This window comes from Symphodus melops (assembly GCF_947650265.1).
Source record: "Symphodus melops genome assembly, chromosome: 1".
Lineage (NCBI taxonomy): Eukaryota > Metazoa > Chordata > Actinopteri > Labriformes > Labridae > Symphodus > Symphodus melops.
The window spans coordinates 33768667-33796566 of NC_136691.1; the positions used below are offsets into that span (position 1 = coordinate 33768667).

The 27900-nt window shown below is 40.4% G+C and overlaps 2 protein-coding genes across 5 annotated transcripts in view; both read right to left on the reverse strand.

Moving 5' to 3' along the window:
- Positions 1-1138: 1138 nt before the first annotated feature.
- fam151b (family with sequence similarity 151 member B) lies at positions 1139-4629 on the reverse strand. Of its 4 annotated transcripts, none has more exons than XM_079347664.1 (6): positions 4526-4629; positions 3958-4100; positions 3136-3295; positions 2844-3061; positions 1622-1757; positions 1139-1504 (listed from the first exon to the last, which is right to left on the reverse strand). In XM_079347664.1, the coding sequence occupies exons 2-6, from the start codon at positions 3968-3970 to the stop codon at positions 1348-1350; spliced, it is 684 nt and encodes a 227-aa protein (XP_079203790.1). In that variant the 5' UTR covers positions 3971-4100; positions 4526-4629; the 3' UTR covers positions 1139-1347. The 4 variants fall into 4 exon arrangements, with proteins under 4 accessions (XP_079203790.1, XP_079203787.1, XP_079203788.1 ...); XM_079347661.1 differs by lacking the exon at positions 4526-4629 and adding an exon at positions 4158-4335 and having other exon boundaries at positions 3975-4100; XM_079347662.1 differs by having other exon boundaries at positions 1140-1504; positions 3975-4100; positions 4526-4628.
- A 19789-nt stretch (positions 4630-24418) lies between these two features.
- LOC306828294 (tight junction protein 2-like) overlaps positions 24419-27900 on the reverse strand; it is a 104112-nt gene continuing 100630 nt past the window's right edge. Inside the window, exon 23 of the mRNA XM_079350678.1 lies at positions 24419-26629. Coding sequence (XP_079206804.1) covers positions 26485-26629 — 145 coding nt within the window. The 3' untranslated portion in view covers positions 24419-26484. The remainder of the gene's footprint in view (positions 26630-27900) is intronic.

Sequence of the window (27900 nt, forward strand, 5' to 3'; positions counted from 1 at the left end):
CATAGCTAAGTTGGGATGAAGTAATGATGAAGCTGCACACTGAGGAGAAATGACCTTCCCTTTCAGAACAATCTTTTATCTAAACCGTCAATAAGTAAATCTGCATCCTTGAAAATGTGAAACCGTCTCAAACCCTTTTCATCACATTTACAGTTGCCAGTAGCAACAACACTTCGGGATGCTGAAGGCTTTTGTCTGCTGCGAGCTTCTCAAATGTAGAGGTTTCACACATTAACTTAAATACTGATCACACACTTACTGGATAGTTCATCCAAAGATCTGGAGACAAAACTGTGTAAAGAAACCAACATGGTTCCTCACTCAGAAATATATCAGGCTGCTGAGCCACACTTTTCAATCCATCTTGAAATGAAGTTAAAATGTGTTAGCTTTGACAGCATGCGTCACCTTTTTCTCTGTGGGTCCTGGAGGGGAACCACTGGTCTAATGACGTACAGTACAATTATTAAGTACTTATACTTTATGTCTATATGCTGCTTTATACTTAGCTTTACTCAGATTTAAGAGTTGAGGGAAAATGCAGATTTTGAAAACTATAACAGAATACACTTGAACGTCTCTCTGGAATAAATTATAGTTCATAAATTAACATTATTGGCTTTAAATAAAGTGAGGTAAGTTCATTTATGTAATTCAAAATGTTACAGCCAATTCAAGCCTTCATAGTTTATTTTGATATGAAGAGAGATGTTTGTTTGTTTGGTGAGTTATGTTGATTGTTTAGTGAGTTTATGTTATTATTATTACTCGGTGTATTTAGGACAGTTATGGGGCTATTTCTGTTTTACTTTACCTGCTAATGACGTGAGGTATGACGTAAACAGAGCGGCATATACTGATGTGCCTTTTTTGGTTTGGGGGAAGGCAGGTGTGAGGTGGTGTATGGTGGCCACATTGTTTTTGACCAGACGGTTTGAACCCTTATTTTTTGTACCATTCATCAACTTTTTCGTTCAGATAAAATACAAGGATTATTCTAAAAAACACTTTCTGCAACATTCTTTCAATAAAACTCAACAACAGATTTAAAAGGTAAACAAACTGTGATGCGTCAACTTCTTCCATACTCCCTTTGTGCTGGGCCTCCCCAGAACAAAATGGTCGTGACACAAAGTGTTTTACAGAGTTAAATACAGAACATCTACAGCACTGAAGTCACTGATCACAGTCTTACCTTCCCGACTGACACACATTCACAGGCTAGGTAAAGACAAACGTGTTATTCTAAGACCACATTCCCACCAGGTGACTTAATTATGCGATGGCGGAGGTCAATGACGTGGGTCTGCTGTGGTCAAAAACGGAGACCAACTTCTGAAAAACTCCTCAGTGTTTTAAATCCTGCCGCGTTAGACTGAGCTCGGTCCTCAGTGACTCTGGCAGGTCGAAATAAATCCTGCTCATGTCAAACTGTTTCCTGTAGGGAAGGAGGTCCTGAAGTGTAAACTCATCATCCTTACCCGTCCACACAGTGAGAGAGTACCTGAGAACAACATGGGAAAGATATCACAGTGAACAAAAGTGAATGTTAAAGGTGAGAAGCAGGGAGACATGTTGTAGTGCCGGTATGACTTCCTGTCCCAGCAGTGTTTTTACTCACCTGTCTGCCTGCTGCAGCAGCCAGGTGAGCTGGGACACAGACTGGGCCATCAGAGTGGCTCGCACCGGGAAGGTGACTGGATGTTTAAGACTCTTACACAAGTCCTCCATCACATGCACCATATCCCAGCTGTAACCTGAAACAAATATAAACACAAAAACATCCACATTATTAATCACAGTTTCTACTACTCACGACTAACAGCCTTCATTATTGATTCTACAAACTCTTTCTGATTGGATCTTATTCAAAAAAATATTTTCATCCAAACACTAGATATAGACATTCTTATTTGGCCATAGATCTTATTTATTTTATATTGTACTCCAACCCTTTGTTTTAAGTAAGTGAACTTGAGCCATTAAAACTAAATGGCAGAATAATCTTAATGAATACATACTTAATACAATACAACCTGCACCAGATGATTTCAATATGCTTAAATATGAAGAATCTCAACTGTTCAAGTTCAAGGTTCAAGGTTCAAGGTTGTTTATTGTCAAATATGCTCCATGTTAAACATACAGCACAGATGAAATTGCAATCCCCCCAACCCCAGTGCAAACCTGCAGTGCAAAAGAAGAGCACTAAAAACTAGCAAATCTGTTTATTTGTACTTGTTCTATTTGTGCATATATATTGTGTTTTTGAGGACACAATTCTTTGATATTGACACAAGATTAAAGGTACAGGATGTAAAATCCGCTGCCGGGGGACGCTCAATCAAAACAAGAACAAAAGATGGAAGTCGAGGCTGGTGGACAATCACGGGAATGATTGCTGAACGTCGTCAATATGAACAGGCCATACAGACCTGAGGAAGACAATAACCGACGATGTGTCAGAGTTTAATTTACATGACGAGCAACAGAACGGCTCCTACTAACTTACGCAGCAGTCTTTGATGTGACGATCAACATTTTGTGTCTGTCATGGCGGCTCATCATGGCGGCCGCCGACAACACAAAGACCATTACAACTATGAAATTACTGATCTCTCTCTGGCTTTTAAAACTGTTGGAAATGTTTGACCAAATGCAAGTACTCAGTCATAAAATATATAGAACATGAGTTTAGTCAGTTTTAACTCATCTACATATAATTAATTAGTAATTACACAATTAGTATGAAAAAGTATGTTCACAGAATGAACTCTCTGTGCTGTTTCCATGACATACAGGTTTCCCTGTTAGCCCATTAAGCAGGTAAAAAGTGTCTGCACCCGGGTCCTCGGGCCCAGCAGTCCCTCCGGTGGTCCAGCCCAGAGAGAGAACAGTGTGAGCGGGCAGAGTCGTCACAGCAGAGAGGAACGACTGAGGCTGCAGAGGTGTAGCTTGTCCTCCAGGACCGGAGAGGATGTCTGCATTAATCCACAAAGGAAGGCTGGACTTAGACAGCACCTCCTGCAGCAGGAGCACGGAGGGAGACAGCGCCTCCAATCTGCAGGGAGGGTAAACAACAGTGTTAACGTCACACACAGGGGACACGCGAGAGGAATTCCAGCTGTGTCCCACCTCTTCAAGTCAAGTTTTAGTCCTACATCGTGCTCCTTCACTGCTTGGAGCCACTCCCTCAGTGTGATGTCACTGTCCGTGTCAGGAGGATGAGCCATGATTGGCTCTCGGGGCTCTCGACCTCTCATGATGACATCAGCCTCGAGCATGTGCGTGGGACCTGAGGGGAGAGTTGTGAGTCAGATTAAAAAGTTCACGTTTGTTTATCGTCTCAGTGACTGTACAGCTGTTTGTTGTACAGTCCCCCCCCCCCCCCCCCCCCCCCAACCACAATGTCTGATGTGTATGTCTCTGTCTAAACAACCTTTCTAAATGTGTACCATACACATCTATGGAATTGTGAAAAAGAATTTCCCTAAGTGGACAACTATTAAACTAACTACATATTAAATGTCGTATGGCCGTGTCGAGCGGACAGTCCTCTTCAGTTTTTGCAAAAACACACGTGGGACTAATTTACACTTGTATAAAATAAATACTAGTCCAATGTATTTGTATAATTTCAGAAAGTGTGCTGGAGCCTGCCTGCAACTATCTGCTGGGCTAATTCAAATCAATGAATTACCCCATACTGGCTCTCTCAGCCTTCTACTTTTGTCACCATGTTTTTGAAACACGTGGACCTTTTTTTTTTTTTTCCACATTTCTTTCTTGAATCATTTTTAAGTTTAAAGTTCTGGTGTATTGACAATCCTATTAAGAGACTGTGTTTTAATAAGACATGACATGGATCAACTCTGGTTGTGTGTTTGTTGTTACTCTGTTTTTCTCATCAAGACAGGGATTAAATAAGAGTGTTTAGTAGGCTCACTGATAACCTACTTAAAGCATACATCCACCTGTTAGAGCCTCGGTCAGTCTGCTCCTGCTGTTCACGGCGTGAGACCACCTGACCTCCGCAGCGTCCCTCCTCTCAATCCTCCCCCGACTCAAGAAATACTCCAGAGTCCGCTCGGACATCCTCTCTGCAGATGAATCAACAGGTGGAACAGTTCAACCACTGACGACTTTTAGCCGTGTACCTCTGTTGTGGTTGTCATGGTGACAGCAGATGTTGGAAACAACGTTTTGACAAAGAGCCATTTGCGTGGACTGTTTCCATGTTTTAACAGATACCGTAACTACGACAACCAAAGACGTACACCGGTGACTCAAACACGGGTACAGACCGGGAAGAATACCGTGGTGTTAGCTATGGAGGCTTACCTTTTAAACTCCAGACCACATCGACTGTGAAACATCCGATTAAAAAGGCTATTAATAGATAGGCTGTGTCCGAAATCACTCACTCACTCCCTCCTCACTATATAGTGAGTTTAAAGTAGTGGACTGTATAGTGCACTCACTCAAAAACATTAGAAAACATTTCGGACAGTACTCTCTCACTCACCGGCCACTGACAGTGACGTCATTGTTGTCGCGACCATAGATATAAATCACTCGCGCTGCTCGCCGATCGGGAGCAACGTAGCAACGTGGCGGCCATCTTGGGACAGGCAGCTGGCTCCGCTCAGTACATTGCTGTTAATGGTGCATGTACTATTTAAATAAGCATAACTTGATCAATTTTCAACAGATTTTCAAACGGATTGATTTGTTATAAACGTCAGACAAATAGTTGTTAAATAACTCTTTCCTTTATATCCAAAACTTGACCGGTATGGTCAGAGACGTGTATTTCTGCATCAATGGATCATTTTAACCAGGATCTTTCATAAATATAAACAGAAAGCTAAAGCAATGGCTACACACACACAAGGCATTATATTAAATATTTTTTTCTAACATTGTCCCAGGTATGTTACATTAGCATCCTCTAGTATAATTATAACAAAATACATAACAGTGAAATATAGCCTCTGTATTTATTTTAGATTGATATTATGTTACCGCTAGGTGGAGCAGAGAAGGAACAGTATTTGTTTCTAATAACTTTAATGAAATAAAAACTATTCACAGAGATATTGAATAATGTACAATCCATTGGCTGAGTTTTTTTCAGTATCCAACCACACCCTCTCCTGCTGACTCCCTAAAGTAAACAAAAACAACAAAAGAAAACAAAAAAGATAATTCCAATAATAATAATAATGTAGCTAACAATGCACACATACACATGTAACTAATTATTTAGCCTGTCACTAACTGCATTGTATTCTCTTCAGGACCAGCTGAAACATGTAGACAACAGATTAAAGATCTTAAATCAAAGTTAACTCAGCTGACCTCAGACTTACATCTATGTAAACTGAGTCAACTTTATAATGTAACAAGGTGCAACCACGAAAGCCTCTAAGCCAAGTTAGACAGCTAATAAATACAACAACATCCACAGAGACATTCAGACAGACATCAATGAGGTTGTATACAGACGTTATTGGTTTCGTATTAGTCGATAAATTAAACTTGATTGTTGTCTCAGCAGTGATAACTTGCACAAATAGGCTGGAAAACAACTATGTTTCACAATTAAGTTGTTTTTCAAAAACAAAAGCGGCAATTTCAACATGTACAAACATCATGTGTTATACCCACGTATAATACGGTTTGTAATAAAGCAAACCGTTTGTAAATCCGTCAATATTTCATGGCGATAAGAGTATTTTTGTTTAAGTTTATCACTTACCTTCCATCTGCGCCCATAGAGCGTCAGCTGCCTGTCCCAAGATGGCCGCCACGTTGCTACGTCGGAGAATCCAGCATGAGTCATCTAGTCATTTATATATATCTATGGTTGACTTCTCTTGTTGCATAACTTCTGTGAACTAAGTCACCTGGCAACCCCAAAGGCACAAAATATATCAACACTTATGACCAGATTTCTGTCAAACTGACACTAAAAACAAGAACATCACACCGTCTGTGTGTTTCTTCTTAATAAATAAATGTGAAATCAATTCTTAACTTTAGTTTTCATTCTATTAATTTAGAGTTCTGGCAAAGTTTTAACTAGTATGATGTAATTTCCTGTCATGTTTGTAAATGTTACTGTACATTGAGAACATTGCACAAGCTTGATAGGAAGAAAATTGTGATAAAAATCGAAATAGCAACTTCTGCCAGAAAAAATCACAATTAAATCTTTTCCTAAAATCGTTCAGCAATACTTTGTATGTTGGTGCACGTAGGATCCATCACAGCTGCACCCCCACAGCCGCCTTAAAGACTCTTCAGCTCGCTCTGTGGCGAGCTTGATAGACTTTAGCCCTCTGGCCTCTAGTGTTGTCGATCATATTCATGGGATCCTTAAGCTCCCATGTTTTACTCAACGATGGCGAGATGAGCTGAAGTTCCTCGGTTGTTGTTTAAAATGCACGTTTTCATCCAAAGGCTGAAATGTGTTTCCTGTAGAAATAGAAATAATGAAGTCGATAACTTTGTGTGCATTCATTTATAAAGAAAATCTAAAATATATTTAAAAAATAAATGAAATGTTTGATTTCTTTTAATAAAATAGTAAAAATGAAGAGAAACTCTTTTATTAGCAGGGTGTGTGTGTGTGTGTGTGTGTGCCACACACACACACACACACACACACTGCTACTGCAGCGTTGATGTAAATGAGCTGAAACAGACGTATAAAATCACTGTCTGCTTCGATGTTAATAAACACACACGTGACCACACCCACACACAGAACATCTGTCTGTCTCCTGTTGAAGTTGGCGCGCGCGCACACACACACACACAATCAGACTCTATTGTATCATTGTGTGTTTTTGTCTCCTTCATTAATTAATAACTTCTTATCAGACCGACGCAACAATAAAGAATCTCTGCCAGGCCGAACGCTTCCTTCCCCTCTGTAACCATCTGAACAAACGGAGCTGGCGCCAAGACAGCCACACGCGCGCACACACACACACACACACACACACACACACACACACACACACACACACACACACACACACACACACACACACACACACACTGTCTGCTGGGTTAAAAAACGATCTCAAATATTAAACATGCCGTAAAAAGTGGCGGAGCAGTGTCAGCTACACAGCGGCACATTGTCAACAAACGGTTGTCATGGAGACAGGACCTGCAGCGCTTCATGCTCACTCTCCTGAGTGCAGATAAACAGGAAGTGAGTTTGGTCCGTGGTCACTAAACTTTGGTGACGTATAGCTCGAAAATTATTTTGATTGTTCAAATTTGCAGAAAAGTTGCGGTGATTGGACAAAATTGCAAGGTCGCCCAGAAATCGCAAGGATTGGTTGAATTTGCGTGAATTATTGCGATGGGACTGAATAGGTGTGATTAGCTCATGTCTCCATCCATACTCACTTTTTTTTAAAAGTATTTGAACAAAGCTCAGCTTCCAAAGATGTTTTCTGAACAAAGTACTCGTAAATGTAAAAACATTGTGGATCACATTGTGTACTTTGTTTTATTCAAAATGCATTTAGAGACATTTCTCTGTTAAAATATAGACAGAGTGCTTATTTCACATCTTTTTTTAAATGATTAATCAAACTTTTATTGAATAAACCGGAGCGTCCCGGAGAAAAAAACCCACGCAGACCCAGAGTGAACAGGTCAAGTCCTGACGGGCAGAAAGCAGCCGGCTTCAGACTGTCAGGACTCTACATGTCCCCACTGTGCCTGCTTGGCCTGTTACAGCCGGTGTGTCGGGGCAGCTGGAGGTTGGGGAGATGATGGAGAGGCTGAGGTGGTCACATACGGAGCAGCATCTGTTTTTTTCTGATGCTTGTATTGGCGACGACCACTTGGAGTGAAGGCCTTCTTGATCTTCCTCCAAGTAGAGATCTTCTCCTGCTCGCACAGTTTTTTCTCCTCTGCTGCAGGTTTAGCATACAGCTCCAGGCTCTCCTCAGGTTGAAGTCTGAGCTCCTCCACTTCCTTCTGGAGGCTCTCAGCCCTCAACAGTTGGGCCTCCTCTTGTTTTGGGAGGTCTTCTACCTTCTTCTGCAGCGCCTGACTTGTCTCCTGTGTTCTGAGTCCAGAGGACAGGTCAAGGCAGCTACTCTTTAACACCTCATCTCTCAGGACCTCTTCCTTCATCCCCTCCGTCTCCTGCACCAGGGAGTCCTCCTCTGCTGCCGGTTTGGAAGACAGCTCAAGACTCTCAGCTTGAAGCTTGACCTCCTCCAGTTCTTTCTGGAAGCTCTCAATCCTGAAACACTGGGACTCCCTTTCTTCCGCCTTTTTCTGCAGCGCCTGACTTGACTCCTTCTTGGGTTTAGCGAAGTAATCACGCAAGTCTATTTCAAACTTCAGGTGCTCAATTTCGTCTTTCAGAGTCTTGTTCTCTTTTTGGCACTCCAGCCTGTTACCTTTCTCTACTTTCAACTCTTCCTCCATCTCCTTGACGATCTGGAGGTTTCTTCCTGACCCGGCTCTGTTCAGATCCTTCTCCCTTTTCAGATGGATTTCCATCCGATTCAGTTCGATCTTCAGGTCTGCGATCGTCTGCCAGTCTGGTTGTTTGGAGGACCGCTCAAGACTCTTCTCATGTTGGAGCCTGATCTCCTCCAGTTCTATCTGGAGGATCTCAGCCCTCCACCACTGAGTGTCCTGTTGTACGTAGAGGTCCCTCATCTCCTTCTGCAGGTTCTCGTTGGTTGCCTCTTGTGCTGCCAGTTTGGAGGACAGCTCCTGACACCTGCTGGTCATTTCCTCCAGCTGGTTGTTTAAGGTCAGAGTTTGCGTTGAGGTCTTGATGCCGCTGCCGAAGGATTCTTGCAGCTTTGGGTCCCTTGAGTCTTTCTCCTCCAGCTTCAGGTGCTTCATTTGGTCTCTCAGCGTCCTGTTCTGTTTTTCACACTCCAGCCGTCGTGACTTCTCCTTTCTCAGAAGGGTTTCCGTACGAACAAGTTCGATCCTCAGGTCTGCAACCATGTGCGAGTCCATTGGCTTTCCCAGAATTGATGGGGGATGGGGATCACATTGGTTTTCCCAGCTCTCTTCTTCCCTCCTTTGACTGGAAGTTTGAGCTTCCCTGCGCTGGGATCTGTAGTGCTGCATGACTGTTTGTAGGTGAAACAGGGTCTTGGATGTACTACTCTTTGTGTAGTTGATGACAAGTCTAGTCGATAATGTTGTTTCTCAGAATGACTCTGTGAGCTGTTCAAGTCTCAGAATGAGTGTGTGAACTGTTTGTCTCTGAATGACTGTGTGAACTGTTCGTCTCTGAATGACTGTGTGAACTGTTCGTCTCTGAATGACTGTGTGAACTGTTCGTCTCTGAATGACTGTGTGAACTGTTCGTCTCTGAATGACTGTGTGAACTGCTCGTCTCAGGCTTGATCCGTGAACTGAAGAGGCTTCTGGTCAGAGCTGGTATTTATAAGATTCTAAATGGCTTTGTTGTCACAAGTTCCAGAAGAAGCTTTGATCGCTTTATTTTTCCCAAACATTCTATCACCATGACAACATTACATAGCATTTGAATCAGTGCTGGTGAATTCAACATGGCCGCCCCCATAAATGCACAGGTTTAACCTCTGTCTGCGAGCAGCCGAGACTGACCGAGACAAACGCGGCTCCCGGTTCTCTTATTTGCATAAAAAGTTGTCTCCTCCACTTGCGTCTTAGTCCCGCCCACCAGAGATGCAAGGAGGAAACGAAGCAGAGGAGAGAGGAAGGAGGAAATCCGTTTTAAGAGACATGACTCGAGACGTCCTTTCCCGACAGCATCACGTGAAGCGATGCATGAATTATGAAAGCCTTGGTTAAGATTTTTTTCTCAAGTGTTTTTAGTTGAAAAAACATGTTCAACTCTTTTCTTTCCAGAAATGGGATTTTTTCATAAAGTTATAAACATGTCCAATCCAGTGGACTATGTGCGCCTGATCGCAAAAAAACAAAACATGAACTGATTCTTTAGTCTCTGCATCTCTGAACACTTGTGTTCGTCACACTTAGGCTGTATGAAAGTTCGCAAAGCATCCAGGGCACAGTGCCACATTGCATGGAGATGTATTTGGTCTTTCGTGTGCATGCAAGTAAGTAAGTGGGCGGGACTTTTGACCCAGCGCTGAGTTGTGACAAGGGCAGCTCAGCCGTTGGATCACTTCAGTAAATTTCAGTGACCTAATATTGGGTCAATGTGGCCAAAATCAACACAGTGAAATGACCCAGCAACTAGGACCTGGCATTTGGGTCATTCAAATGACCTAGCACTATTTAATGTGTCAATACAAGAGGATTGAAACAGACAAACAAAAAAACGTTGAACTTTTGCTTTGGTTTAGTGCTGAGAAGGCTCTGAAGTTTTTTTTTTTTTTTTTTTTTTTTCAAGCCAAGCTCTGTGAGCTTTTAAATACACACAACATCGTCCTGAGAGGTGAAAAACACGGTATCAAGACTTCAGGTAAGACCTCTTTTAAAACTTCAGCTTTGTCCCTTTTTATTTCTCTATCACATCCCTGCTCCCTAATGTTCAAGGTTTAGATTTATTTATGAGTTCCTTCATAGAGGCCTCCCTAAAAACATGTAAGAAGAAAATTATACTAAAATCCATGTTAGTGACAGTGTTGTCACTATTCTTGTAGTGATGAATGTACTTAGTAAGGGAATATTACAAATATCTGGAATTAGATTCATTACTTCTAGATTTTTTCACAAATGTGTTCATAAAGGTTTCTTCTAACACGTATAAAAAAGATTTAAATCCAACTCTCCTGAGAGATGCTCAAAGTCGGGGTATCTGGAACCTTACTTGTGAATAATTGAAAATGTTAACCTTTGCCTGAGGTCGCTTGCGAGGGGACACATTAAGGTTTCAAGGATTTTGAATCTATTGCAAATATTCTTTTTGCAAAAAATCCACTCCTTGGTGGAAAAAATGGACATGCCCACTTTTACATGTAAATTTACAGGTCCAGGTTTTCTCCACACTCTACTGTTCTTAAAGGGGCGATTGGGACCCCCTGGGGGCTCGTGAGACACTGAGAGGGGAGTCGCGAGATGCCTTCCATCACCAAATAAAAAAGTTGAATGATGGAAAATGGCATATTTTAATAATAATAATAATTAGGGGATGGACTTTAATGCTTTAATTATGATTAATTTTTTAATTATGATTAAGCTTTGTTCGCCATTTTTTTAACACATTCAATCACAGTTTGCCTCATAAACAGCATGGAATTGTTTGTCATAGTATGCGCTAGACCGGCACAAGTACAAATGAGACATTGTGTGATCCAACTTTCAAGCTGCTGTGCAGAAGAACTATTTCAAACAATCTTCTACAGCTTTATGAAACTGGGAAGCAAGTAACATTGCATTCATTCATCCACCAAAATCCATTTGGATGAAGAAGTGTTTCTTTTTAGGGCAAATATTGTGATGCACTTAAAATGCGATTAATTTTGAATAATTAATTAGAAAGCCCAGAATAATTAGATGATTTTTTTTTTATCATGTCCCACCCCTAATAATACTACATTTTATTTAAGGGCACCTTTCAAAAAACCCAAGGACACAAGCAGGGTTTAAAAAACAATAAAACATAAAACAATAATTTAAAAAAACAATTAAAAAAAAACACTAACATTTTGTTACATTATGTTCAATCCTTCCTCTAGATGAAAACTCTCACATCACCTAAATGTCTGTTCATTATTGAATGTCCACTCAGTCCTACAGTTTATACATGGCACACATACCACCTTTGGTCGACTGCGGCCCAGCTCTATAGACAGATTCCTGTTGTGGTTCTCGCCTTTCTTACAACAAATTACTAAAAGTAGACTGTGGGGTTCCCTGGACTCTAGCACAGTTATTTTGTGGGCCCATAGCTGAAATGTATGGGAACCTCTGCTCTATATCATCACTGATACAGTTCTTGCATGCTGTACCTTTACCATTTCTGCATATTGAGATACGATCAACACCACTCCCCATTACAAAGAAAATTTGTGAACCATAGTAGCTCCTCAGGAGTCATGGGGTCCTGTTTTTGAACCAGCTTATAAACATAAACTCCTCCCACCCATTCCTCGTCACTGGGGTCCAAACGACATGCTCTGCTGAACCTTCCAGTCCCAGGTTTTGATACAGGCCTGGAGAGATTGCTTTGCAGCTTCACCCTCTGTTGGAGGTACAGTTTCTAGTTAGATTAACTCAGCCATCGCCTTATAGGAACCTTTATCAAACCAGACACACTGTCATTCAGGTACAGAGTAATTCAATTCAATTCAATTCAAAAAACTTTATTTGTTCCCGGGGGGCAATTCAGGGCACACAGAGCAGCAAATAAAGACAGTGCAACTATACAAAAACATTTAACCTATCAACAAGAATAAAGTGTAAAAGAAGAATAAGTGTCAGTGTGTTAGTGTGTTAGTACAGGTTAGAATAAGTGTCTGTGTGTTAGTGTGTTAGTACAGGTTGGAATAAGTGTCAGGATGTTAATGTGTTACAGGTTAGAATCCAGTCACAGAGTTACAGGGTAATAGATGGTGCATGATATTTGTACTAGAAAATGTGGATGCCAGGTTTTTGATGGCTATAGTAACTCGCAAATCAATCACTGTCATAACCAGGAACTCCTGTTTTGTTGAACAGATTTGAACAGATGGGGTTTAACAGTCCGGCTTGATGCAGGTGTTTGTAAAAATGCGAGTGTGGAGAAGACCTGGATCCCTAAGACATTTGACAATGTGGTGCAATACTTATTTAACTTGTATTCAAGATATTAAAATCAACATACACTCTATAGCTACTGTAATAGTACATGTAAAAGTGGGCATGGCCATTTTCCCACCAAGGAGTTGCTAAATGTTTGCAATGAATTCAGATAGCTGAATAACCCCGAGGTTGACCCCTCACAAGCTACCTAAAGTTAACGTTCAATTTTTCATATAAGGTTCCAGGTACCCCAAATTTCAGCATCTCCCACGGGGCTGGATTTAAATCGTGTTATACGTGTTAGAAGACACCTTTATGAACACATTTGTGAAGAAATGTATAGGTAAGGAATTTATTCCCAGATTTGCCAAATATCTGATAAAATTCTCTTGCTAAGTGTCGAGAGATTTCTAAACTAGATGTACAGATTTTTTGAGCTCCACAAACTTCTATTGAGTTTCTGTTTATTGTTGAGCTGCCTGATGTAACTTTAATGTTTGTGGTTACTTTTGTTATTCGCATGCTTGTTTTAGTTGAGGCAAGTGGATTTTTTGGCATCAAACTAAAAGTAAAATAAACTATACTCTCCTGGCTGAGAATACAAAGTCACATAGCATAGTGGGACACTTAGCTGTCTCTCAGGAGTTGGTGGAGACCAAAAAAGAGAAATAAAAGAAGTTTGAAAACCAAAGGAAAGGAGGCAAATATTTAAAAAGAAAATAAATACAGAGTTTAATAGCTAACAGGAACATTGTACTGAGCCAAATGTTGCTGCTGGCACATATGGTTTGTGTTGTAAAAACATAAACATCATGCACCTGCACAAATGAGATGCATTAGTCAGAGATTGAGATATTAATGTTATTATGTATACAGGGATATGAAGGACCAGGTACAGTTTCTCTGTTTGCATGTAAACTGGGAAAAAGTTTACATCAAGTCCATGATGTAAACACACTCACAGATCTGGCAGCATTCAGTGCGTATCTTCTTAAACATAACCTGGCTTACCTGATTCATTGCAGAAGAAGAGAGCTACTGATCCAGGCACGCATATCACTGTGTGCCTGTATTCTCATGAAATTAGTCATTGTAATAATACTCAGCTGACCAAACAGAAGCCAGCTCCTATCATTCACATACAATAGTCAGTACATAGAGCTGACCGACATCACCAGTTAAAATCTCTAATAACTCACAAATCCACTGATGTAAAGAGTGTGCGGTGGCTTTCAACATCTAATTAGCAGCAGTGCAGCAGTTTTAAGGTTTTTGACCTGAAATCTTCATTCACATAATAATTTTCACACCAAGTGTTCCAGATAGAAGATCTGTTATTGCACCATGAAACTTCTGATAGACATTCCCACAAATTATCTAATAATCTTCCAACTTAGTTTACTGTAAGTCCGAGAGGTAACAGTTTGGAGAGGGCAAAGTGTTCATTATCATAGCGTCATATACAGGTCTTATGTTTCTGTTTAAACCTTTTCACAAACTGCTGCCATGCAGGCTGGAATTTTGTTGTAACCATTTTTCACTTGTCATTAAAATAACAACTGCAACTCAAACTGTTATTTAAATTTATCTTCAAAGAAATGTTGAATTAATGAGCTCTTTCCAACACATACTAATGCATCAACACTTTAATCCTCCATATTTATTAATACATTTTCTAAACAAAAGTTAACTTTCATCATCTCATCCTGCAGAAAGAGGAAATTAAGTAATCTGAAGGTCCACACGTGTGTCTGGGACATTTTGTAAAATTTAGTAAAAATGTGAAACATCCCAAATAGAAGCAGATGTTCTGGAGCCAAATGTTCACACTGCCTCATGAGTGCAAAGAGAACAAACAGGTTCATCTTATCTCTAACCAGGGGAGTTGCTATTTTTTTTAGCTGACAACAGTAGTGGCTACAGACTCTCACCTATTTGTTACAAATTAAACTTCCTTTTGGGCTTGTCAAACTTTCCTGTGAGCATGAAAAATGTTCACAGGAAATATTCTCGACCATAGGTTTCTTACGGCAGAGGAATATTTTTTATTCTGACTTTTTTTCTCTAACTTTTTTACTGTCATTGTCCCTTTAGTGGCTCCTATATCATTTGAAAACAAATTGTGAAAAGGTACAAAATTCTGAATGAAAAAATTCTGGATTTATTTCACAATCATTTGTTTTTTTTCTCCTCAGTGTTTTGTGCAGTCATGGCCTCCTCTCTGCCTCTCCTCCTGCTGCTCCTGTGCACTCTGAATGTGGCCCATTCTAAACTCAGGATATTTAACCTGAGGGCCAGCGGTCTCCCCTCTGACCTGTTTGGAACCTCAGACGGTTACGTTATGGTTTACTGTGGTCCAGCCTATCTGGGGAAAACGTCCGTTAAACGCAACACCGTCAACCCGTCGTGGAAGAAGGAGTTCATCCACGTTAATGCTAAGGAGAATGATCGGCTGATGTTTATGATTTTAGACAGCGACCCGATCTTTGATGACCAGCTGGGAGTCTGCCAGCATCAGGTCAAAGTGGGCAACCACACTCTTGACTGCAACTTGGATGAAGGTGCCACGTTCTATTTCTCCTACATCCTAGACTGAGACACGATACCAGAGCCGTAAACATCCATGCACCCTCATCTCAAAAGGTCTTTGGGCATGTGTAGAAGAAATAAACAGCTCATGTTGTACAAACAGTCTGAGCGTCTCTCACGTTGTCATTAAATGTATTTTGCCAGTGAACGATTTCCTCGTTCAAAACATCGAAGGTTTAGGCATGATCGTCGACTAAACTGAAGTTATTCATGGGCCCTTGTCACTCTACCAGTCTATTTCTAGGCTTTTTAGTGTTTTTCGAAAGGCTATTCAATTTAAATGAATTCAATTTAAAAAAATGTACTTGTCCCCAGGGGGCAATTCAAAGGGTGGGTTGATTATTCAGTGGGGTGATTATTTATTTAAAATTAGGGGCCACACCCATACCTATACATGTAAGGATTTTAAACCAAATAGGCTGATATGATGATTAAACATCATGGTCAACGACATGGTCAGAGATTCAAAGCACTCCAAGGGGAAGCACATTTATCAAAAATATTTTTTAAAATACAAAAGCGGAATATGCAAATTGAACATTTGTAGTAAAACATTGCCAAACAATAATTTTACCATATTTGTAAAACAGATAACACAGTATTTCTGTGGCACTGAGAAAGGGTGCAGACATACAGTACCTTCTTCTTGGTGCACTTAAAGAGGACATATAACCTACCTTATATACCTTTTCAAGCAGTCCCCAGTGGTCTAAATAAAACATCTGTGCTGTGATTTGGTCAAAATAAATGAATCAAGCAGCAGGAGATGTTTGTGACCCTGTAGAAACCAGCTCTCTTAGAACGCCCTGTTTTGGTGTGCGTGTCTCTTTAAATGCAACGAGCCCCTCTGAGTTTTTCTGGTAGACATCACTGCTACACTCATACACTAGTTTGGTGTTTGGTACAGTATAAGCTGTATACAGGGCACACCTACTTATACAAGGGTTTTTCTTTATTTGTACTATTTTCCACATCTAAAATAATAAAAATATGTTTGTTTTAAAAAGAAATGAATACATAACTGTACATCAAATTCAATATTTTTAATAGATTTTTTTTTTTAAACATGTAAGCATTTCCTCAAAATGTCCAAAGATAATAATTTGTAGTTCAGTCAGGTGTGTCCAAAGTTTTGACTGGTACTGTACGTCAGTCTCTAACTGCTTGACGACGCTGAGCCGTCACTATTCTGCTAGGGAGGAGAAGAGACATGTTTCAGGGGGAAGGGGAGAAGTTAAATTCATGACGAGGGTTTTAGGATGTGGTCAATGTTTGTCCGGGATCCCCAGATCGATTTAAAATGTGTCACCATAGTAAAATAGATAGACTACTGTGGTAATGAGTACAGTTTCATCTCACCTCCTTGTGTCTGCATTATTCATGAAGGTGTTGCTCATAGTGACACATACTGAGAAAAAGGAAGGATGACAAACATGTCCCACAGCTGCTGGAGAAACCAACACAAAACCCAAGTTGATAGTTTTTCATGATGTGTAACGCTGAGAGTGAAGCAGCTTGTAATGTGTGGGCGGTGAGAAAAAGCTGATATGAGCTCTTTAAAACATGAGGAGCAGCAGACTGTGCTGAGAGACAAGCGCCAACACAGCAGGTAAGAGCACACCTGTTACTATTTCCTCACAGAACATAGGTTTTACAAAATACCTCATGTTCTCAAAGTGTTTCTGACATTCAAATGTTGTCTTACTGTTTTGTGCTCCAACACTGAACTTAACACGCAGTTAAATATTCATTGATTGCATTGAAAGATTTGTACTTTTTTATGTTTTAATGAAAAGGAGATATGACAAATCAGCCGAACAAGATGTCACAACTTTTGGTAATAAAAATCACTTTAAAGCTCTTTTAATGCTGTAAAGAGAATTTTGATAAATATATGATTTTTTTTTTTTTTTTTAAAGTTTAGAAATAGTTGAACAGTTGAATAGTTTTTTAACACTCTTTCATGAGCTAATGTTTTAGGTCTCACACAAAGAAAATTAAATGCAATTAACCTATATGCATTTAGTGTTGTTACAAAATATATTTTTATTTTCTTATTTTTCTGAAAGCCGTCTTTTATTTGAAGTTATTTTTGTTTATTTTTTCTTTTGTGTTGTTTTATTTGCAAGTTGCTCCTTTTAAAAAACAATATGTGAAAATAGAAAAGTTTTCTAATCACACAAAACAAAATTAAAATAAATAATAATAATAAATATATATGCATATAAGTATGAATAAGTACACACTTTTACAAATCCCATTTTGTTGTCAATGAATGAAACCACTTAATATTCATTACAATAGTAATAACATGATTATTATTTAATTATAAACAGGAAAGCCATTAATTAAACATGTCAAATGATCAACAAGTCATGTCTTTGTTTGCCTTTTAAATTGAAGGCCACCTTCATTGTAAAACGTGAAAGTGGTTTGATTTAAGTGTTGATTTATTTTCCAACTGAAGTCAGCAGGTATGAATAACCCGAATATATAAGTTATAGTTTTAAAACAGTGGAAATGTTACAGTCAATTCAAGCAGCAAATACACGTGTATTTGGTTAAGAGATAAAAAAAACCTTTTTGAAGCTGTTACATTCATTAAGACATGAAATAGTTAGAAGTTTATGCTTGCACTTAACATGAAGTTTTCTATTTTAAAAATAAATGATCTGGTTGCCTCTGTAGACTCTCGTCATACAGTACAGTATGTGTTGTTTCTCCTCAGCCTCCTGTGAAGCCATGGCCTCGCGTCTGTCGCTCCTCCTGCTGCTCCTCTGCAGTTTGACTGCTGCTCATGCTCAGCTCAGGCTGTTCAACCTGAGGGCCAGTGACCTCTCCTCAAACTTGCTGGGAACCACCGACGGCTTTGTCAAGGTGTTCTGTAGCTCCGCCTCTCTGGGTAAAACATCCGTTCGTAACAACAACAAACATCCGTGGTGGGAGGAAGAGTTCTCCTACTTCAAGGCAAGAGAGAACGACATCCTGAGGCTCGAGGTTTTCGACAGTGACATCCTGTTTGATGACGAGCTGGGAGTCTGTCAGAGACAGATCAAGGTGGGAACCCACAGCCATGATTGCTTCCTAAAGAAGGGGGGAACGCTCCATTACTCCTACACCCTCCAAGGACAGAAGCAGGAGTAATAGAATCATCATGATACCCACTTTAACTAAGTAAAAACCAAACAATATCGACACGTTTCAATAATACAGCAACTAAAACACAAGTCCCAGATAGCCAATATTGGGTAATTTATTGCCAATGCATTTGTCCAATTTAGACATCAGTCATTATCCAGCTGAAACCACCTGTGACTTCCAATAAAACAATGGAAACATTTGTTCCACTGTCTTTATTCTGTTTCACTATGACAACTTTCATGAACTTTAAAGAAGGAGGCCAACACAGACTTCATGAAAACATTCAACAAAACCAAGAAAGGACATGAGGCCATAAAAACACAACCACAAGTCATTCAAGTGAAAACAATACAGTCAGCAAAGAGCAGAGTACAGGGAATGATATCATCATTAACCAGCAATATGATATCCATACTATCAATTTATCAATCAACCAGTCTTTATCTGTATAGTGCCAATTCATAACGAGAGAGAGAGAGAGAGAGAGAGAGAGAGAGAGAGAGAGAGAGAGAGAGAGAGAGAGAGAGAGAGAGAGAGAGAGAGAGAGAGAGAGAGAGAGGTAGACTGAAGCAGCTATAATAAAAGAGTCTGGTATTATAAGTATAAATTATAAGTATTATATTATAAGTATTATATAACTGGTAATAAGTCTGGTATTAGTACCAATATGTCAATTGAGTGATCGTCCTAATATTTAGATTTACAACTTTAATGACTTGAACTTGGGAGGACTTACAGTAATCTGAACAGTTGAAATTGAGCAGATCTTAGATTCACATTAATATTGATCATTTATGGTTTTCAGTCGTGTGTTTGGCTCTTGATGGAAAACACAGTTTAAGAAAGTTGGTGAATAACCCAAGTCCCTTGAGACAGAGCGACTGCCACTCCCTAAAGTTAACACAGTGTTTGGTGTGTTCCTCACAGGGGCAGCATTGATCCACTCCTCCACTCTGTTTTTTTTTTTTCCCCTCTGATAAACAATCAGTAGAAGTACAACCAGAGCTTGTTCCCTCATCAAAAATGAAACTGGTTAAAACACATAGATGACATAATCCGATAAGTTCTCTATTTCGTTCTGTATTTCGTTCCGGTCTGGTGGGTGGTACCAACATGTGCATTATGTGACTTGGAAACAAGAACAGATTGTTCTTGTTTGATTCTGAAGTGTGAAAACTGGCTTCCCTGAAGACTGATTTGTGGCACTGAGAGGAAATATTTTGATTCAGATCCTCAAATAATGTTAAATACGGAAATAAGTTCTTGATAAAAAAAGGATGGTCTGTTCATGTACATGTGGGAAATTTTTTTACATGAGACAGAACTTGTATTCATCTGCTGCAACAGGAAATAGGATTGTACGTTTCATGTACAAAAAAAGAAACTGGATTAAAAACATGATCCTACTTATGTAAAACGATTCAATGTTTCAACTATTCCCCTCTGTCGTGACCACGCAGCTTTCATAGGTTGACCTTCCACTAAAGAGCTGGGTCATAATCCACTCTTCTCATCCTGTTCATCTATAATGAGTCTATGATTTACTGGAGGCATACAGTATTTCGCCTCATCATCGTTTGACCATAAATGTCCCTGGGAAGATTCAAATTTCACCACAATTCCAGCGAAGCTCGCAGTTAGAGGAACGACTCTCATGTTTGATAGGGAACAGATTGTAAACTGCACTCAAACACAGACACAGCATCTGTTTATAGAGATAAATTCATCATCAGAATACAGCCGATAGGAGCTCGTACTGATACTCCTGCATACACCAAAGCCTGCTGCTACATAATTGGTCACTACAGCTCGTAATACTGGATGGGCAATAACTTGGTGTGCTTAATTTCATGAGGAACAATGTATTTTTTTAGACTAGTTTTAAAATAAACTTTTTGTTGAAAAACGTTGAATTACATTTTCACAAACTTGATTATCAGGCGTTAAATGTTTGTATTCACCCAGATTATACAGTCTGTACACAGGGGTCTGGATTTTCTGCATGGAAAGTGTTCTGGTTTATGGAGAACATTTGTATTACGAGCTGTAGTGACGAATTATGTAGCAGCAGGCTTTGGTGTATGCAGCAGTATCAGTCCATGTGGACATATAGCGGACCAACATACAGTACGAGCTCCTATCGGCTGAATTCTGATGATGAATACAAATGTTCTACATAAACCAGAACATGCAGAAAATCCAGACCCCTGTGTACAGACTTAAATGTTGTATGTATAGAGAGAGAGAGACACACAGACACACAGACAGACAGACAGACAGACAGACAGACAGACAGACAGACAGACAGACAGACAGACAGACAGACAGACAGACAGACAGACAGAGAGAGAGAGAGACAGAGCCACAGAGAGAGAGAGAGAGAGAGAGAGACAGAGCGACAGAGAGAGAGAGAGAGAGAGAGAGAGAGAGAGCGCGACAGAGAGAGAGAGAGAGGGAGAGAGAGAGAGAGAGAGAGAGAGAGAGACAGAGAGAGAGAGAGAGAGGGAGAGAGAGGGAGAGAGGAAGAGGAAGAGAGAGAGAGAGAGAGAGAGAGAGACAGACAGACAGAGAGAGGGGAAGAGAGAGAGAGACAGAGACAGAGAGACAGAGACAGAGCGACAGAGAGAGAGAGAGCGACAGAGAGAGAGCGAGACAGAGAGACAGGGAGAGAGAGAGACAGACGGAGAGAGAGAGAGAGAGAGCTAGGTGCACACTGTTATTCTACACCCTTTTCTCAGGTTAATATTAAGTGATTATTTAAGGATGCTCAGGTGTGCCGGAGGCTCTTTTCTGTCTCCTCCTGCACCGCCTGTACAGCACTCTCTGCGCTCTGGGACCTCAGGAACTAACACACTCATACACAGTGTAACCCTGAAAATAGACATTTCTATAGAAAGATCCAGAGAGGGACCAGACTTATGCTAATCTCACGGATAGTTTTCTGTTCACCTAAATGATCACAGTACATTAACTACACGTGTGGTTAAGACTTTTGTTTTATTTGGTGTTTTAAGGTGAAAACATGGAAAAACTCAGCAGAAACACTCGTTCCTCTCATAGTCGTTGTAACACAACCCTCAGCCATGACACAGTACAAGGATTCAACAACAGCAGTCAGCACTTTGTAACTCGTGTGTGGAGGTAAAGAGTGAACTGAGAAATACAATCAAGAAGCTCTGAAACATCTGAGACACCGTTCATTCACACTTCAACCACAGTCACCAAGACCCACACAGAGCTCACGGTCCCTGTCACAGCTGGGACAAGTTCTCTGTGGGTTATACAGCATGTGGCCTCCTTTCAGGACTCCTCCGTCCCAGGTTCTCATGGGAGTATAAATAAGATTTAATCCCCTCTGTGGATGACTTAATACAAAAATGACTGAGCCAGCTCATTGAAGATTTTACTCTTGCTGTTCTCCATTTCTGGTAGCTTTGTGGAGGGAAATGTCTGCGTGTGTAAACAACATCATCTGCCTCCCTCTGTGGTTAAAATCGTACGGAGCCCCTGAAGCGATGTGGACCGAAAACAAACAAGTGTCTCGTTCGCACACAAAACTAACCCGTGCTCACAAGAGGATATCTTGTGCTCATGAGCAAGTTGTCCTTCACACGAAAATCTTCGATGCAATCACAAGTCAAGTTTTATGTGCTCATGAGAATTTTGTTTTCTTCGTTCAAATTTTACAAGCTCCTTATGAAGTTTTTCAATTCAACAACACAGTTTACGAGAACATTTTACTAATCTGGGTTAAATTATACGGGCTCACGTTTTACAAGCTCATGAGAAAGACCTAAGTGCTCACGAGGACGTTTTTCTGTGCGCATGAGAAGTATTGCGTGCACAACATGAAACTCTTCAACATATCTCTGGTTCTCACAGTTGGCAAAAGACAAGTAGGTCCATCACATGAGACGGAACAGTAGAAACTCTCTGGTGCACACTGGTGAACTTTCTTGTGCTCAAGGGAACGATTCTGGTGCTTAGAAAATAGTTTTTCCTGTGCACCTGAAACTTTCAAAAGGGCATCAAACAAGCATCAGCCTTCTCACTAAAGGACCTCTGACTGTGATATTTTTATGTATAGAAAATATACATCACATAATCAAAGACATGATGAAGGCCTTCGGGTGGATCCTGCATTTTAGATTATTTTATCTTGACAAGTTTCTGTGTGAAAACTTAGGCACGACATCCAACGGCTCCAAGTCAAGATACTCCGCCTGTCTTATTCTGTCGCTTCTTACAGTCTTCATTCAAAGTCTGCTGTTATTCTGCGTTATTCTTATTGTCAAAAAACTCCACATAAAGACCACAACCAACAATGTACGTTTCTACATACTTTATGGTGTTTACATTAGACTTTAAAAAAAAACTTATAAATATATACTTGAATTTCTAAAAAAAAAAAAAAGAAAAGACTCTCAGAGTAGTTTGTCACAACAGCTGGACACTTGAAAAGCAGCAAATAGTCCAATGTTTGGGACTAGTTTGAGCAGAGGCATAATACACATATGGTGTTCTTTTAGTTGTTACGTTTTATTTTGAAAAAATAGAGTAGCTCTATGGCACAGAGGAAGAATAAATAAGGCTTTGGATTACGAGAAGCGCGCTTGATGTCCACAGACCTAATAAATATCTGCACAACACTACATAGTGTTGATTTCATCACAATTAAAATAATTATTAGTCTAATCAGAGCTAACATACAGTGTCATATTCTATCTGTTATTTCCTGTTGTAAAATAAAATAAATTCGGGTCTGAATTCAACACAGAGCTGTGATTATGTGCAAGTATTCAAGGTCTGTATCGGCGCTCTTGCTAGCCCTCCAGTTAAGTGCCACAAGCTGTCTGTCCAAAATGTAAGTGAGCATTCTCATACTTTATATAGCCGATGGTCACTATCCAATTATTATACACCATCATGCAGTTTTCCGATTGCGCACTATATAGGCCATTACAAAGAGTTCCCTATGTAGGAAGTAGGGAACGAGTGGTTGGTTTCGGACATAACCACAGGCTACGGTGACATTTTCAGTGTCCACCGGGTTAGCTGTATTATGCTAATGGTTCGCTCTTTTGCTAAAGAGGAAGTCAATTTATTCTAATGCACTGCGATCATGGTGACCATGATGCACTTAGTAGGTGTACTCAGGGCTTTAATAAAAACTCCCTCATCCTTGTGAAAATGTCTTTTGTAATCACATAAACATGGACAAGCAAGATCTTAAGGTACACTTGAAGGTCCTGGTTCGAGGGGTCGATTGTAGGCTATGGTCCCACTTGGCTTTCTAAGGGTGTTTGTACAGAACTCAGCAGCGAAAATGGTTGTTAAAGGTATAAAATGCAACATTTTAGAGAATGTAGCAGATATCAATTATATTGTTATAAAGTAATGTCTTCTTAAAAACAGAGTGAAGTCACACTCCCTCTGGGTTCAAGGTTCTCAGCTCTGGGATCCCACTGAGGGGACAGGTGTTTCCTTCAGTGTGTTATGTTTTACTCAGAGGCTCAAAAAGGGTTTCATGCATGTTTTTTTGCATGAACCTCTCTCTCTCTCTAAACGTTAGCCCTGCAACTACAGGTGTGTGTGTGGGGGGGGGGGGGGACCGTCCCGTCCACTCAGGGATGCTGTAGGTAGAGGCATAATGGCATCACTGGAGAACAATTAACGATCCAAAGAAAAGATTTAGTTTGGTGTCAAATAGTCCTACTGCAGTGCTTGCACGAGCGTATAGCTGTGTGTCTATTGTGTGGTACTATTCAGGGTCCTGGTTTGGTTTGCCCTGCAGTGGGGGGACACACACACACACACACACACACACACACACACACACACACACACACACACACACACACACACACACACACACACACACACACACACACACACACACACACACACACACACACACACACACACACACACACACACACACACACACACACACACACACACACACACACACACACACACACACACACACACACACACACACACACACACACACACACACACACACACACGATATAAAGGGGATCAACTCATTGTTGGTTTGTCTCTGAACATTGGATTTGTTGACAATAAGACAAATAGTAAACAGCAAAACTTCACTCGTCATTTCACAGAGCTATTAGCATAGGCAGTGATAGCCATCATTGCTAAAAAGAAGAAGATGACGCCACCTGCAGGAATATAATAAGAAAAACATCAGAAGACAAAAAAATATCGAATGAGCATTTTCTTGGTGTGAGGTTAAGAAGCCATCTTAACGGCTGTCACAGCAGAAAGTGGGACAATCACGTTTATTTGATGTCATTTGAGTATAAATTACGATTGTCAGCATTTTTGAGACCTTGATACTTTTAGATACCACACGTTTAAAACGATACAATCTCTTTTATTTTAATGATTGACAGTTAAAAAAAACCCAAAAAAAACAGGAGCGTTTGAGAGGAATAATTTTACCTGAAATTGCAGGTAAAGTATTTCACAACATCTCAGTGCACAAACACAGATCAGTACTGAAACCCTGCCAGTGTTTGTGCAATTTCAAACGGTGTAAAGAAGTTTACTCGCACTGTTTCTCATTCCTCCCCTCTACAACTTCCATAAGAAATAGATATGTAAAGTATTGGTCTTTTTAATGAGCGACCTCGACACAGCACTGGAGGAGACATAACTATCGGATTAGAAAGGTCGGCACTGCTGCTCTACGTCTCTCACTGCAGCTTTTAGTTCAAAACAGTTTTCTTTTTCTTTTGATCTTTTTTAAAGCTTTGGCACTTTTTGACTCTATCGATCATTAAAACAACGTCGACTGTATCATTATAAAACATGTAATAATGCACAGTATCAACAAATTGAAAATGTTGACAACCTTTATTCCAACCTTACAATATTGCTTGATGAACCTCTGAAATGTAACGATCTCTTCTTCTGTCACTTCAGAACTGATAATTGTAAAACAAACTGTATGATTTACAAATCTTGAACAACAATAGAAGAGAGTTTTTGAGCTTCGCACACTCAGTGTGATGTTGTGTAAATATGAAACTAATTCTGTTATTTCTTTTTGGTTATTGCTCCAAATTCTTGGTTTTATTAAGTCGGCGGGCCGTTTTAATCTCAACAGTTTGACGCTGTTTTGGATTGGTGTGGTTCTCTGAGCTCTAGAGGTCAGACATGACGTTTCTACACGTGGCAGACTGTCTGGTGTGAACTGTATCTTTGTTGATGTGTTTTCTGCAAACAGTACAGTGTGAGGGGACAGCATTAAGGTTTTGGTGTCACTGGTTCCCTGGTTTCCCTTTAAGCTTGACAGCAGCAGAGGTTTAAGTATGGCTGGGTGGCTGAGGGGCGGAGGAAAGACAACCCAAAACCTCATGGGAATAACAAAAGGAAAAGGCACTTCAAAAAATTGTAACAAATTCCAGAGTTACAAGATAGAATAGATATATATATATGTATATATATATAGATATATACTGCATTGTCATATATACGTAGGAATGCAAAGACAGAGTATAAACACTTGACTTTAGATATATAATATATATATGCTGTATAATAGAATATATACGTAACCTTTGTCGATCATGGCTGGAAATATTAGGAGCTTAAAAAGAAGGGGGTGGTGTGATAAAGCGCTTTGTGGGGTTTTGGGGTTTGTTGAGGTTTTTCGTGAGGACAGAACTCGTGGCAATAGGTTTCAGTTGCTGTGCACAAACTGAAAAGTTGCATAGGCAAGAAAACAAGTGGCTTCATAGTCCCTCAGTGTGGACCATTTAAAGTTGTACATAAGAAAGAATCACAAAAGCGTAGACAGTGTGGTCCTATCCAAACGGATAGCACAGGTTGCTTTGACTTGAAGCAAAGAAGAACTAAAGAAGCAAGAGTCAGTTCAGAGTCAGCAGCGTTTTGTGCAGACGTGATGGAATGGTGAGTGTGTGAACAGACTTCATGTGCTGTGCATGGTACACGTTCGTCCAGGGGGCTGAGGGTGTGCAGACCCTACAGCTCAGTGTCCTGGTACTGGTAGGAGTTGGCATTGAAGTATCCTGTGTCCTGCACTCTCTCCTGTTCGCCAGGGTAGAAGGGACTTCGCTCTTTGGGAGGGGGGGGAGGAGGAGTCTGGGGGTCAGAATGAGAGCTGGAGCTGCAGGGAGACAGAGAATACAATATGAGCTACATTTAGGGTGGAGAAATAGTTATTGTGAACTACATGTTTGTGTGCGCATGATGGCTGCCCCGTCTCCTTAAAATACAAGGGCAAGACAGATATGCAATATGCAGTATATACATGGGCAGTAGGGGGCAGTGTAGAGGCGATGTGACAGAGTCAACAGTTATCAACATCTGTACGATGAGTGTTTGTCACTGCACAGAGTCAAACACGCTTGTCAAGCTAGCTCACAACAGATCTGTTCTGTTTTAAGGTCGCCATGGAAACCTGTAAGACTCGTTGAAACAATACCCGTGTTTCGGTTCAATGATTTACCCTGTGAAGTGGCGAATTTCAGCCAAATGCATCTGTTTGTTAGTGTCATCTGTAGTTTTTTAATATAGTATAGTATAGTATATTGTGACACTAAGATTCAAACTGAACAAAGATGCATTTGAGAGGACACCGCTGCTGTAACTACTTTTTATCTGTGGACGCATAGATAAAACAACATGGCTGAAACACCGGGAAGGATTCGTCCTCATATAGAGGGACATGCTCATGAAGCGGGATGCTGACTGTATCGATGGTGCATTCACCTGTCATCAGTCTCCAGAGCTGATCTAATAGTACTACTGATTATTGATGTTAAAGTTATGAGCTCAGCATTAATATAATAGTCACCTCCTCAAGTATAGCTGTTAACTGTTAACATCCCACACAGGATGTAATTGCAACCAGCCTCACAAGGTTAAAAAGTAAGCATGTCTCAGTGAAGCTCGTGCTTCATTGTATTGGTTGATTGACAGTTAAGCAGAGCTGGTCCACAACTCTGGTGAAGACAGAAATAAATCAAAACGGGGCGCTGGCACCCCGTTTAAGGAGGTTATCGTCCTCCAAGCGGGCGGCCTTGTCTGACCTGGAGTTCCTTTCCCACGTTATTCCCCACTCTCTCTCTCTCTTTGTGGGGATGTCCACAGCGAGCACTCCAGGGCAGTTTGGGGTATGGTGCCTTGCTTAAGGGAGCCTCAAACAATTTCCGGACTTGGTTCGTGCTGGGACTTGAACCGGCGACCCTCCAGTTCCCAACCCAAGTCCCTACAGACTTTGGTGTGGAGTTCACCTCAGATATTCATCTTGCAACATCTCTTCAAAAACACAAGGACTGGACATAGCCAGCCACTAAACTCCCATTTTGAAGACTGTTTAGCATTTTTGATATTGTGATCTTTATTTATTTATTTTATTTTTTTGGTCTAGAAGTG